The 13,611-nt window shown below is 58.8% G+C and overlaps 1 protein-coding gene across 1 annotated transcript in view; it reads left to right on the forward strand.

The window, feature by feature from the left end:
* Positions 1-13,611, forward strand: part of PRKCZ (protein kinase C zeta) — a 96,982-nt gene that overhangs the window by 78,617 nt on the left and 4,754 nt on the right. The window contains exons 11-14 of the mRNA XM_079915329.1: positions 9,965-10,051; positions 11,504-11,639; positions 11,811-11,898; positions 12,846-12,965. Coding sequence (XP_079771455.1) covers positions 9,965-10,051; positions 11,504-11,639; positions 11,811-11,898; positions 12,846-12,965 — 431 coding nt within the window. The remainder of the gene's footprint in view (positions 1-9,964; positions 10,052-11,503; positions 11,640-11,810; positions 11,899-12,845; positions 12,966-13,611) is intronic.

Below are 13,611 nucleotides of genomic sequence, written 5' to 3' on the forward strand. Positions count from 1 at the left end.
TGCGCGTTCCTCACCTCTCTTTGGCTGTGACCAGTCTCTTGGGATTATGGGGCCCGCCCGAGGGTGTCCCCCCAACCCCACGCTTCCTAAATGTATTGTGAAACGAGTCTTGCTGTGTTTTTCAGTTAACTTCACTGTATGAACTTGTAGGGCGTGGATGTACAAGGGTCAGGTGTTTCAGCCTCACTTCCAGCCCTGTTACAGGAGCACAGCGCTTTCTGCACTCACGTCCCGGAAATCCGCCGGCTCACGTGTTCCCAGGTGCGTTAAGGTTAGAATTGGAAACAAAAACCATCCCGCAGGTGTTTCTGTGTGAGCCCCACGATGCAGGTGCGCACGGTAGCGCCTTTCCAAACTGACGTGAGAAGCTGTGTACAGCCTTCGCACTCACAGCCGGGAGGCAGCCCCGGAGCCATTAGCATCTGCGTCTAGTTCCTTTGCCTCCCACTTTTATGGAATCCGTCAGTGACGTCTAGAAGCACCTGAGACCTGGTTAGTCCGGATAGGCGTCTTTCCGGGCTGTTTCCACGCGCCTGCTTTGACGCCGGTTTATGATATATGCCTGTCCCCCACCACCCACGGTGTGAGCTCCCTGAGAGCAGGGCCGGGTGGGGTGTTTCGTGCTCCCAGCAGTTGGTTCATACCTGGCACCTCACAGGCAGTTGTGGTGTTGAAGGATAATTTTCTTAAGGTACAGTCATGTCCTTGGTACAGATATAAAGTGAGCGTGTGTCAGCGTTTATGTGACTCACTGATTAATGAGGGACTCGTCAGAGGTTACAGCCCGCTCACAGGAGAATTCAAGTTCCCGCACACGTCGGGTGACGGGGACCCTGGGACTGGCCGATGCCTGGTGCCGAGCCGGCCGGGAGGCCGGGAGGGGCCCCACCAGGCAGACTTCCTTTGCGAGTCTGTGGATGGCACTGTTGGTGTAGAACGCACCCGGTTGGAAAGTGGCTCAGAGACGGAGGGAGAGCCCGGAAGCCGTGCCCTGGGAGGGAGGTGGCAGCAGAGCCCGGCTCCTCCGGAGATCCCGTCCTCATTTCGGTCTTTCAAAGCCTTTTGTGGTTCTCCTGACAGTGGTACCAGCAGAGGCTTGGAGCCGACAGCTGGGCTTCGCTTGCCAGCCCCCCTTACTGTTCGGGCGACCTCGCACAGGGCACCCTCTCTGGGCCCCGTCTCAGCCCTGGGACAGGGAATGGCAGGGATGCCCACCTCAGGGGCTGTGGCTGTGGGTCCGTCAGTGGAACGTTTACAGCCAGGAAGGCCCCGCTCCCGGGGAACCGTGAATGATGTAAGCTTCGGCTGAAAGGGCCTCTCTTCTTGGGGGTGCTGGGCCTTGGAACAAACAGACGGAACCTCGTGTCTGAGCCCGCGAGGACATAGGAGCCAGCAGCTGCCCCGCCCCACGTTGGGCGGCTCTCGGCACCGCGCCCGCTGCTGCTGGTGAATGAGGAGCGAGGCCACTGGAGTCGGGAACTGGGAGGTGGGTGGGCAGGGTGGCGGCGGGGACGTGGCTGGGATGGGCGTGCGGGCCACCTCGACTCTTCCCGTGGGCTCCTCGCCGAGCTGCCGCCCCGAGGGCCTGCCGTGGTGCCGGGAGCCGGCGGAGCCCTTGCAGCGCCACTGAACACAGCGGACACCCGCTCCACTCCGGAGCTGCGCCCGCGGGCCGCCACCAGCAAAACTCTGGTAAATAAGCAGTTTCTCATGAGCAGTTATCAGAAGGGGGTCTCCGGATGGGAAGAAAACAAGCATTTCTTTTTTCTCCCCAAATCCAGTAGTGCCGTCCGGCTCTGCCATGTTCCACGTTCACTCATGGACGTGGAGTCCCGAGCGTTACAGTCACTAATGTCGCCACGTGTATACACAGGGTACAGAGCCCCGCGCGTGTACAAACGTATGCAGATGGTACAGTGGGGCTTTAGTTTTATTTTTAATTTTTTTATAAATGTATTTATTTATGTATGTATTTATTTATTTATTTTTGGCCGCGTTGGGTCTTCGTTGCTGCGCACGGGCTTTCTCTAGTTGTGGCGAGCGGGGGCTGCTCTTCGTTGCGGTGCGAGGGCTTCTCATGGCGGTGGCTTCTCTTGTTGCGGAGCACGGGCTCTAGGCACACGGGCTTCAGTAGCTGTGGCGCGTGGGCTCAGTAGTTGTGGCTCGCGGGCTCTAGAGCGCAGGCTCAGTAGCTGTGGCGCACGGGCTTAGTTGCTCTGCGGCATGTGGGATCTTCCCGGACCTGGGCTTGAACCCATGACCCCTGCGTTGGCAGGTGGATTCCTAACCACTGCACCACCAGGGAAGTCCCACAGTGGGGTTTTAGTGTAAAATAAACGTCTGTGTTATGGAAAAACCATTGTTCGTATCCACACAGCCCATCTTTTCTACACAACAGCCAAAATTAACTCCGAAATGGCCAAAACAGGGGAAACGGCTTCAGTTTACGCTATTGTGGGGAAAATGGGTGATCGAGAGATGGTGGCTGGAAATCTATGTCTCCCTCCCCCAGCCCCCACGTTAGATTGTAGTTTGGGGACCTTTTTCTCGCTTCTGCGTGATCTCAGATCACAGATGAGCAAGCCACCAGTAAAGTGCTTGCAGTCAACTTGCTGTTCCAACGTAAAGCCTTTTAACCGTTGGCCAATTGGTTGTCTATATTCACGCGCGGCCGCGGGCGCTTCTTACCCTTTAAAGAACGCAGCGGCTGTGCCTTGTTTGCGGTGCCCGCCTAGACGCTAAGCTCGGTTCTTCCTGGTTCCCGGTGGCTTCGAGATGTGAAACGCCTTGCGTGTTGGCCTTTGTAAATCGCACCTGAGGACTCACCTGCAGCTCTGGAGAGACCTCAGCCTGGACGGGGTCCCGGGGCCCCATACAGGGGGGCCACAACGCACACGTGTACCCTGGGAACGCCGCCAAGGCGGGGCGGGGTGGGGGCAGAACCCACGAGGGACGGCCACATGGGTGTGTCCCAGGGGAGGCGGCTGTGCCGGGGAAGGATGAGGAAAGGCTTCCGAAAGCACCACGGTCCTCAGCCGGGGACGCAGGACCTGCTGGGCGAGGAGGCCTGAGGGAGGCCTAGAGGGAGACGAGGATGGTGAGTTCGCCCAATGCCAGGGAGAGCGTGGCAGGACTGACGAACGCTTGGTGCTGCCGGGGTGGCAGGCGGGGTCTGACATGGAGAGCTGGGGGCGCGGGGCAAGCACGTGTCCAGTGGGCGGTGTGGACGCGGGGCTGGGAAGCGGGAGCCGAGGGGGAGCCGGGGCCACGTGTGTTGTCGCCACGGTAAGGAGCCGGCAGGCCTGCGGTGAGCAGACCCCGGGCCCAGTCTGACCTCCGCCCGCTCCTGATGGAGGGTCAGGGAGATCCGGTTCCCGGGGGCCCTGGTGGTGGTCACGGGACACCTGTGACATCTGCGTGAGGATGCGCCCACGGGGCCGTGCACGCGGCAGGAGTCATCCGCGACCTTGAGGGGCAGGTGCTCCCTCCTTGGGAACGTGAGTCACTGTACTTTCCAAAGGCAGTACGTGTGTTCCAGTCATAATTTAAACCCGGAATAGAAAGCGCGGCGCTGAGTGACAGTGGGCGTGGGTGGAGCCACGTCAGCCTCTGTTCTCCACCTGGATCCCCTGCATCCGATGGTCCGGACGCAGCCCTGACCCCTCAGGCTACCAAGCAGGGCCCCTCGGGCTAGACTGCCCGGCACGAGGGCGCACGTGGGGAGAAGTGAGTCGAGACTCCCCGGAACACTCAGGAGGTTTCAGGACTTCGCTGTATTTTTCCAGCGTTTCCATCTCTCTGGAAACACTGTGGTAGCTGTTGTGGATCACGCCACAGCCCCGGACAGTGAGGGACCCTTGGGGCATGGCCTCCGTCCGCCTAGCGCAGGGGCCTGAGTCCTCCTGCCGCTGTGCCCACACACGGCCTTCACTGAGTGTGATTCCTTCTTTCTTCCTAATCTGGTGGCGACTGGCTGCTTTCAGACCAGGGCAAGTGGGTGGTGGGGACGTGTTATTACCGTGTGCTTGGGGACGGGCGTGCACGGGCGTGGGACGTGCCCTCCGTGAGCGGGCGTCCTCGGACCATCCCGTTAGGATGCGGTTACTCCGGTGCCCCCCGCAGCCGCTGCCTGACTGAGAGGACGTCCTGTCCAGCTGCACGCCTCCCCTGGACAGGGCCTCGCTAGAGCCGGGCGTGGGGGCTCCTTTGGTCGAAGTAACTGTCAGGACCAGGCCTGAAATTGCGCTTTTGCCAACTATTAAACGACACCAGAAACCACGTAAAAGGGTAGCTCCTTTTTTCAAACAAGCTCGACGCCCTTTCAAAACGCAGGAGAGTGGAGGGGAAGGAGCTTTGTGCGCACCGCCTGGCCTCGTCACCGGCACGTGCCGCTGCTTGTTTTCCCTTTTGCTGTTTATTTCTCCATGTGGACTTTGGAGTCAACCTGTCCAGCTCCGGAAAGGAGGACGGGGCATCCTTAGGGTGCAGGCGCTTCCTGCTCAGTTACGTGGTTTCCCTTTTCATCTGCTCTTTCGGGAGATCTTAGTTTTTCTTCGTGCAGAGTTTTCAGTTCCTCGCTTCATCTTGTCCTGAGTGTTTCTCTCTTCTGTTTCTACTGTAAGGGAGGCCTTTTCTTCCATTAGAGCAACAAGCAACGTAACGCGGTTTCTGCACATTGATTTCGGGCCCTTTTCCTCATGATTCTCTTTCTCCGGTAAATTTCAGGTGGTTTTCTTGGATTTCCGGCTGTGCAGTGATAACATCTGCAGACGATGCTGTTACCCCCTCCTTCCCGATTCGTGCCCCTCTAATGACATCAGCCGGTACCTACCACATTTGGGGACTGGTGGTGGTGGACAAACCTGTCCCCTTCCTGACCCCAAGGGGACGCGTCTGGTGTTGGCACTGAGGGCCCAGCGCCAGCTGCCGTGGGCCAGCGGGGTGTCAGGAACGCAGAACCAGACCGCGCTGGCATTCCAGTCAAACGTGTTGGCGTTTGCTACGCCAAGGGGCCCAGGGGCACTGGGGGAGGCAGGGAGCAGCAGGGACCAGCGTCTCCACCTGTGGCCATCGCCCTGAGTTCCGGGTCCACAGGGGCCCCGTCTGACAAGGCTGGAGGCTAAGGAGGTGCTGCCCCTGTCTGGCTTTTGGGAACAGGCTCACCCCCTGCGGACTCCTGGACCCCATCATCCCATCTCCCCCAGAGCCTCAGAAACGCAGCTCAGAGACTCCCAGTGGGGAGGTTACAGACACGCCAGTAACCGGCGTGGAGTTACAGTTTGTCTGAAGGAAGTTTACACCTCTTTTTATTTTATTGTCAAGAAAGAATATGGAATTTTTCCGAAGGTCTTCTCACCGTTTATGGGGGTGATTGTTATGACTTTTACTCCTCGGGGCCTCCTAAAATGATGAATTGTATCATTAGAACCTATTTCCCAGGGTTGAACTCTCCTTGAATTCCTGGGGAAACGCATGCCTGGTCTTAGTGTACAGTTTTGTTAATGTCCTTTTGAATTCAGTTTTCTGATCTTATTTAGGAGTTTTTCATTGATGTTTTCTGATCCATCTATAGTTCCCCTTATACAATCTTTATTAGATTTCTGCATTTTCCTTATTTTTTTACTCTCTGGAACATTCTAAATCTCATTGCAATGATCTCTTGGCAGGATTCCCTGAATCTGCTGGGGCCTGTGGTGTTTCAGAGGGCAGCTTCCCTCTCTCCACCACCCAACTGCGTTTGCTGTAATTGTTATGTCTTTTAGGTGTGCCACCCTCCCGCCGGTCCTTCTGTAGCTGCTTCGCGGTTTTGGTCTCTCCTGCTTTGCTCGATTCCATCATGAGGCACAACTCCCGAGTCTGGGAAGGGCTGGAGTTCACGTTCCGTGCCTCCTTCACGTGTGACAGCACAGGCGCTTGAGCCAGGCTTAGCCAGGTCCCCTTGCCCTCGAACGCAGACGGGTGCTTGGTGGTGTGTCCGTCCAGCACGCGCCGTCCACAGGGAGATGGAGACAAGCTGTTCGTCCCCCCGCTCCGAGAGGAGGTTTTTCTGGGCCTGGAGTTGCCAGCTTCCCTGCTCTGTAGGCAGCTGCCCCGGAGCCGTGGGCTGTATCTGGTTTGCATGCTCACCGCGATCGCTGTGAGCATCCTTCTGACTCAGGGTTTTGGTTCGGACCGTGTCTGTCCTGGGGCTTGCCTTGCGTTTCTGATTTTCCTCCGGGAATGAGGGTGGTCTCTCCCGAGATGCTCCCTTTGGCCCTCAGCCTCCTTTCCTGTCTGTCGTTCATTGTCGGGAGCCCAGGTGCTTGTCTGCTTCCTCTTTTCCTTTCTTCGGTCCCTGAGCTCCACTGGGGGGCAGCCACCCCTGTGATGGGGGGTCGGTAACTGGCGGTGGGGCTCCAGGCTTGCGTTCTGGATTCATCCAGATCGGCCGCTACCAGATCTTATTAGACAGTAACTGTGTGATGCTGGGAAAGCCGTTTCACCTCCACTGCCTCGGTGTCCCCGTCTGTAAAGTAGGGAAACTCCTAGAACCTACCGCACGGTTCTCAGGTTAAGTTTTATACACAGATGTGCTTGGAACAGTGCCTGACGTTTTGTGAGGGCTGTAAAGTCTGCTGTTCTTGTTATTTTTGACACCAGCGGGGTCGACACTTTTTTTCAAAAGACCAGATAGTAAGTATTTTCACCTTTGAGGGCCACATGGTCTCTGTGGCAGCTACTCACTGGGGTTCAGACAGACAAAGACAGTGTTCCGATAAAGCTTTATTGACAGACATGGGTGGGGGGCCAGATGCAGCCAGCTGCTGGTGTCCATGTGGCATTACCTCTTGATCTCAGCACACTGTCCCATGCCATCGGTGTCCCCTCTGAGCGAGGTATGGGGCTGGTGGCTTTTTTAATATATATATAAATTTGTTTATTTATTTTTGGCTGCATTGGGTCTTCGTTGCTGCACGCGGGCATTCTCTAGTTGCGGCAAGTGGGGGCTACTCTTCATTGCAGTGCGCGGGCTTCTCATTGCAGTGGCTTCTCTTTTTGTGGAGCACGGGCTCTAGGTGCACGGGCTTCAGTAGTTGTGGCACACAGGCTCAGTAGTTGTGGCACGTGGGCTCAGTAGTTGTGGTGCACGTGGCATGTGGGATCTTACCGGACCAGGGCTTGAACCCATGTCCCCTGAATTGGCAGGCGGATTCTTAACCACTGCACCACCAGGGAAGCCTGGGGCTGGTGTTTTATCCCATGGGGGCTGTGGGGAGGTAGGGGCCTGGCCTGACTCATCCCCGAGCTGAGGAGAGCATCTCCCATGCAGATGGGGCCACGGTCCCCTCTTCCCCTGCCCCCGGCACCCTCAGCCATCGGACAGGCCCCACATCCCAGGTTTTCCTCGGGTGATGGGGGTCAGGCAGGTAGGGCCGGCCTCTGGCCTCTGCTCCTGCCCTGGTCCCAGCCTGTGAGTTGACTGTGGTGTTTACTCCCCTATCTGTCTCCAGCTCTTGATGAATCCTGTTTTGCGAGGTTTTACTATATTTTGCACATTTTGTGAAGTACCGAGGAAACGTAAGCTGCTGTCTCGGCCCCAGGGGTGGCTTCTTTCCCATCCTGGCATCACACACGTGCCAACCCTGCCTGCGCCGTGGCAGAGCCCCAGGCGTGAAGCCCAGAGACGGCCTTCGGCTGCGCTTGGCCATGGACATCGGGGCGTTTTGTCATAGCAGCCAGCTTGTCTGAGTCACACAAAGCCTTGTCATCAGAATGAATCAGCCCCTGGCGGCTCTGGTGGGGTTCTGCGCTAAAGAAATGCTGAAAGTGGTACACCTGAAACTAACACAACATTGTAAATCCAGTGTACTCCTGTAAAAACCAAAAAGGAAAAAGAAAAAGTGCAATGTTGGAAGTAGTATTAAGATTTATTTGTAGAACGAAAAAATTCTTCAGATACACAGTTGCTTTAAGAAAAAAAACCATCCTGCTCTGTTCTTGCAGCTGATCAGTTTCACAAATGAAATAAATTCCTTGATCGGCAAGTTACCTGAGACCCGGGGCCCCAGGTGACAGCCACAGACCAGCTGAACGTGTCCCCGCGTCCACGCGTAGAGATGCGGCTTCTCTTGAAACTGCCTTGACGGTCTTTCCCCTGGATACAGAAGGGAAACTACCATTGCCGCTTCTTCTCTGGGTTCTTAAATGTCCCCTTAAATCTCTTCTGCTCCCTAAGCCGTCCTGCTGGTGTCTGTCTCCAGAACTGGTGTATTTCTTTCTGTCCCTGTGTGGGCGGCCACATCCGTTTCCTGGGGAGCACCCACGTTGGGGTGAACACACCTCCTGGGGCTGCAGGATTCCGGGTCCTGGTGGCAAATACCGTCCTGTGCTTTGATGTCACAGAGTTGTTAGTAAATGGTTTTTTTTAAAACCGTTCGGTCTTAGGCCTCTCCCCAGGGGTCGAGGAGCTGCATAGCACTTCCCTCAGGGTAGCTGCCAGGATCAGACGTGCACACACGTTGGAATAGTGCCCGACGGTCAGCGGGGGCTGTACAGCTGTCGTTTGTCCTTGCTGTTTGTAGCTGGTCGGCAAGCTTTTTCCGTCTCTCACCTCTGTTGTAGTGTGAAAGCGGCCACAGGCAAGATGTGCGTGAGCACAATCTGTCTGTAAAGCGGGTGGACCCGCGTCAGGGCCAGGGTTCCTGGACCCTTTCCGGGAGCATCCTTTGGAGGCGGGGGAGCCGCTTTGCCCCCACAGAGGAGCTGGGTTTTCTCCAGGATGACAGGGAAGGCTCTGGCTACCCACCCAGTGTTCAGGCTTTTGTCTCCATTTCTGCTATTTATGTATTTAGGAGTTGTTTCTAGTCTAAACATGTAATCAGAGAGTTGGAAGGCGATTTGCAGCTTGTTCACTTGCCCCGTGTTAAAGGACGTCATCACTGAATCAGGGATGCAGACAGGCTGGGGGGCTGGCGGGTTTGCTCCCCTCCGTCTGTGCTCCCAACTCCCCAGAAGCGCCCCAGAGGAGCCGTTGACCTAAAAATCCGCGAGCTGCCCTCAGCAGGGTATTTCTGGAAAATCGTGTGGGAATTTAATTTTGAAAATGGAACCTTATTAAATGTGAGAAGGATCTTATCAGAAAAGCAACCACATGGTAACTGGTAAATTTGGAGACTTGAAGGGCCCTGCCTGCATCCGGAGGACGGATCTGTCAATCCCAGGGATCCTCCCGCCGGCAGCCCCGACCCCGCTGCCCCCAACACCCCTCCTGGAGGGCAGCCGGCATTGCTCCCGGTGGCCAGGTCAGCAAGCCTGACCCTCCCCCTTGGGACCTGCTGTTCAGGGAGGGTCCCACCCACTCCTTCCCCTCCTGGCTGCCCAGCCCACTGGCAATCTTGCGGCCTCTGCCTCAGGCCCTCCTGGCCAGCGCACCTGTGCTCTCACCTGGGCACCTCCTCCCCCTTCCGCCTGCCCGTCCGCCCTTCCTGGGGTGCATCCAGACGGCGGCCAGAGGGTCCTTCGCATCACCTGGTTTGTGCATCTGCCCTCTGGCTTCCCCTTGGCCTACAGGGTGGTCCCTCAGCTCTCCGCCCTCCCCCGTGGCCCCTCCCGTCCCCCCACCACCCGGGCTTCTGCTCCCTGGGGAGGCCTTCTGCGGCCACCCAGACACATAGTGCCCTCCCTGCCCCAGTGGGCCTCCGGCCACCAGCCCTGCCTTATTTTTACCTTTTTTAACCAAAGGCAGGCCTGGCACCCCTGGGAGAACAAATAACTGTGTTGGACGCAGCGAGTGGCGAGTTTCTCTCCTGAGTTTTACTGCATCGGGGTCAGAGCTGAGCGGCTCCCCTCTGACCCCCGAGCCGGGCGGGCAGCCCCGGTCGCCGCCTTCCCTGGGCCTCTCAGGAGGGTGACCGGCCAGAGAGGGGGACCCCTGGGGGTCCCGGCCGCGCCTGTGACCCTGGCCTCCCCGCCACGTGTCCCACAGGTTGTTCCTGGTCATCGAGTACGTCAACGGGGGCGACCTCATGTTTCACATGCAGAGGCAGAGGAAGCTGCCCGAGGAGCACGCCAGGTGGGTGCAGCCGGGGGCCGGGGGGAGCCTGGGGGGTCGGAGGAGGGAAGTGGATTCGGGGAAGGGGCACAGGGGGTCACTGCCTCCCGCCAGGGGCCAGGCCAGAGCCGGGAGGGTCCTGGGAGTGGCCGACCCCCCAGAGCGCTGCGTGTGCGGTGGCGCCGTGCTTTCCCCCGTTTCTGAAACGGGGTGAACGTCCCGACCATCAGCTTAGCCGCCTGGACGGCAGGGCCGCTCCCCGCCATCTGCACGGATGTACAGCAGGGGCTCGCCTGGAAGAGGAAGACCGTCTCCATTTCTTTCTAAATGACTCTCAGGGACACTGACCCCATCACCGCCGCGCAGCCTTGGCCTCACGGGCGGGTGGGGCGTTTATTTCCACCCCGTACGTAGCTCTTTCCTGTTTTCCATATTTTTCTCTTTTCCTCATTTCCTCACTGGAAAATAATTCCACGCGGCATCATGAGTCACCGTAGATCCCTTCTGGGGGGAGGCGGGTAGTCATTGGAGAAGAGCGAGCCCCACACGCTCATGTCCTCTTTTCCTAATTGTGGTAAAACACACATGAGATAAAGTTACTGTCTCGGCGCATCTACTTGTAAGTTCGCAGCTCAGTGGCGTTAAGCACATTCATGCTGTGTACAACCACCACCACCGTCATCTCCAGGACTTTCTCATCTTCCCAAACCGGCGCTCTGGCCCCATGAGACGCTCACTCCCCACCCCTCCCCCAGCCCCGGCCGCCACCCTCCTCCTTTCTGTCTCTGTGAATCGCCTCCAGGGACCTCGTGGAAGCGGGATCACGTAGGACGTGGCCTTTCGTGCCTGGCTTATTTCACTCAGCATCGTGGCCTCAAGGTCCACGCACGCCGGAGCAGGTGTCAGAGTCTCCTCCCTTTTTAGGGCTGAATATCACTGCATTGTGTCAATGGACCACATTTTGTTTATCCATCATCTGACAATGGACACTTGTGTTGCTTCTGTGTTTTGCCACAGTGAATAGTGCTGCTGTGGACATGGGGGTACAAATGACCATTCGAGTCCCTGTTTTCAGTTCTTTTGGATATATACGCAGAAGCGGTATTGCCGGGTCACATGGCAATTCTATTTTTAATTTTTTTGAGGAGGCTCCGTACTGTTTTCCACGGCAGCTGCACCATTTTACATCCCCACCAGCAGTGCACAAGGCTTCCAGTTTCTGCACATCCTCACCAGCACTTGTTCTTTTCTGTCTGGGGGGTTTGGAGAGTGGCTGTCCTGGTGGGCGCGAGGTGACGTCTCATGGTGGGTTTGGTGTGCGTCTCCCTGACCACGAGGACGCTGCGTGCCTTGTCCTGTCCTGTCGGCCCACGTGCTCTTCAGCGGAGGATACGGGGCGTCTGTGCGCCTGGGCCCCCGTCCCGGTTCCTGGTTGGCTTCTCTCTGCTGATGACGGGTGTCACCCCTCCCCAGGTTCTACGCTGCTGAGATTTGTATCGCGCTCAACTTCCTACACGAGAGAGGGATCATCTATCGGGACCTGAAGCTGGACAACGTCCTCCTCGACGCTGACGGTCACATCAAGCTGACGGACTACGGCATGTGCAAGGTGGGCTCCCGGCCCGCTGCCCCCGCCTGCCTCTGGGGGGTCCCGGGCAACCCAGCGCCCGCTCCGTCTCGTCCTGGCTGCCGGGCTCCGGCCGCCCCCACGTCACCGGTCCTCTGTTGGTTCTCTCGCCGGCAGGCCCCTCCCTCCTGGTAACTGGCTCTATCCCTACAGGAAGGCCTGGGCCCCGGTGACACGACGAGCACTTTCTGCGGGACCCCGAACTACATCGCCCCGGAAATCCTGCGGGGAGAGGAGTACGGTGAGCGTGGGCGGGGCGCTAGGGCGCTGGGCGCAGCGGAGGCGGGGGAGCGCGCCCCAAGCCCTGGGAGTTTCCTCTCCCTGGGGACTCGGCCACGGAGCAGAGAGAGAGGGAGGTGGGTCTGCCTGGGGCCAACCCTGCCGGGGCTCCCCACCAGGGGCTCTGGGGCCGTGGCCCGGCAGCCGGGGCTTCCTAACCAAATGGCACTAAAATGCACACCTTACCTCGTCCCAGCCCCAAGCCACTAACTGGCCTCAGTCCCCAGCTGTTGTCCTGTGTGTCCACCTGGGTGTCCCCTGGCGAGGTCACTGGACAGGATCCCTCTGGTCAAGGCGCCCGAAGGGCTGAGGCGGGTGTCCCGAGTCAGTGGGCGCCGCCCTCTGGAGGGGTTCCCAGAGCCGCTGGAGCCACGCACAGCCCCCGTGGACACTGGAGCTTGGCACCCCTTCCTTGGGTTCTGCTGTTTTCACATCCCAAACATACCATCGAATATTTCCACACATTTTCCTTGCTGTTAACAGTCGGGGGGCGGGTAGGCAGGGTGGGCAGTTCTCGCACCCTCAGATACCTGGGCACCCAGGAGGCTGATAGGGTTGAAGTCACTTAGTAGCCAGAGAAGGACAGACGGCAGCTGTGGACCAGAGCAGGGAGTCTAGAACCTGGCCCGGGATGGGGACCCCGTGTGTGATGGAGGTGGACAGCTGCAGACCCTGGGAGCAGCTGGCCGTCCGTGGACTGCCTCGATGTGGAGACAGCTCTGCAGCTAGTAAGGGGGAGCCGAGCGTCCCGGGGACAGTGGACAGAGGGGAGGCCAGGCTGCCTGGGAGACGCTGGGGACATGCATCCTCAGCTGTGGTTCAGGAAACGCAAACTGTCATGACTGTCGCCCCGTGACGGGACAGCACAACTGGAGAGGCCCGGCCTGACAGGCCTGCACTCTCTCCCAGGGTTCAGTGTGGACTGGTGGGCGCTGGGCGTCCTGATGTTCGAGATGATGGCTGGCCGCTCCCCCTTCGACATCATCACCGACAACCCCGACATGAACACCGAGGACTACCTTTTCCAAGGTGCGCGGGCCGTGCGTCCAGCTGACTCCACACCCTGCGGGTTTTCCCCTTTCAGAGGTGCAGGTCCCCAGGCTGGTCCCCGCGGCTGCCACAGACTAGGTGGGGCCACCCGTCCACGACCGGCTCTCTGGGAGCAAAGCCCGGGCCGTGGGTGTGGGAACGGCCGTGGCTAGGGGGACACGGCACTCTCACGCCCACAGGAAAGAGAATCTGTCCCGATTTAGCCCAAACTCCCTTCCGCCCATGCCAGGTGTGCACATGAGTCCCGGGCAGCGGCTGTGCTGAGCCACAGTGCTGCCCCCTTCCAGCCATGGCTCCTTGCAATCTGGGCCCCGGGCCAGAACCGACAGCCCCGGCATGCTGGGGCTCAGGGCGAGGCTGTCCCCACGGTGGCCTCTGGCACCCGTGGACGTGGGGACGCAGGGCCAGCTGAGCCACCGTTGGTTCGTATGTGATCGTGAGCACGTGTGACCGTGGGCACTAGGGCCCTTTGCGGCCTCGAGACCCTGCTGGGGTGTAGGACGGGGCCCAGGGCACCACGAGTGCCCCGAACCGCCTGCTCAGGAGGGTTCCCAGTGCCCTGCAGGCCGCCGGCTCCCTGGCTGCTGGGCAGAGCTGACATGGCGGGCGGGGCCGGGCACGGAGA

The sequence above is a fragment of the Stenella coeruleoalba genome (genome assembly GCF_951394435.1).
Source record: "Stenella coeruleoalba genome assembly, chromosome: 1".
NCBI lineage: Eukaryota > Metazoa > Chordata > Mammalia > Artiodactyla > Delphinidae > Stenella > Stenella coeruleoalba.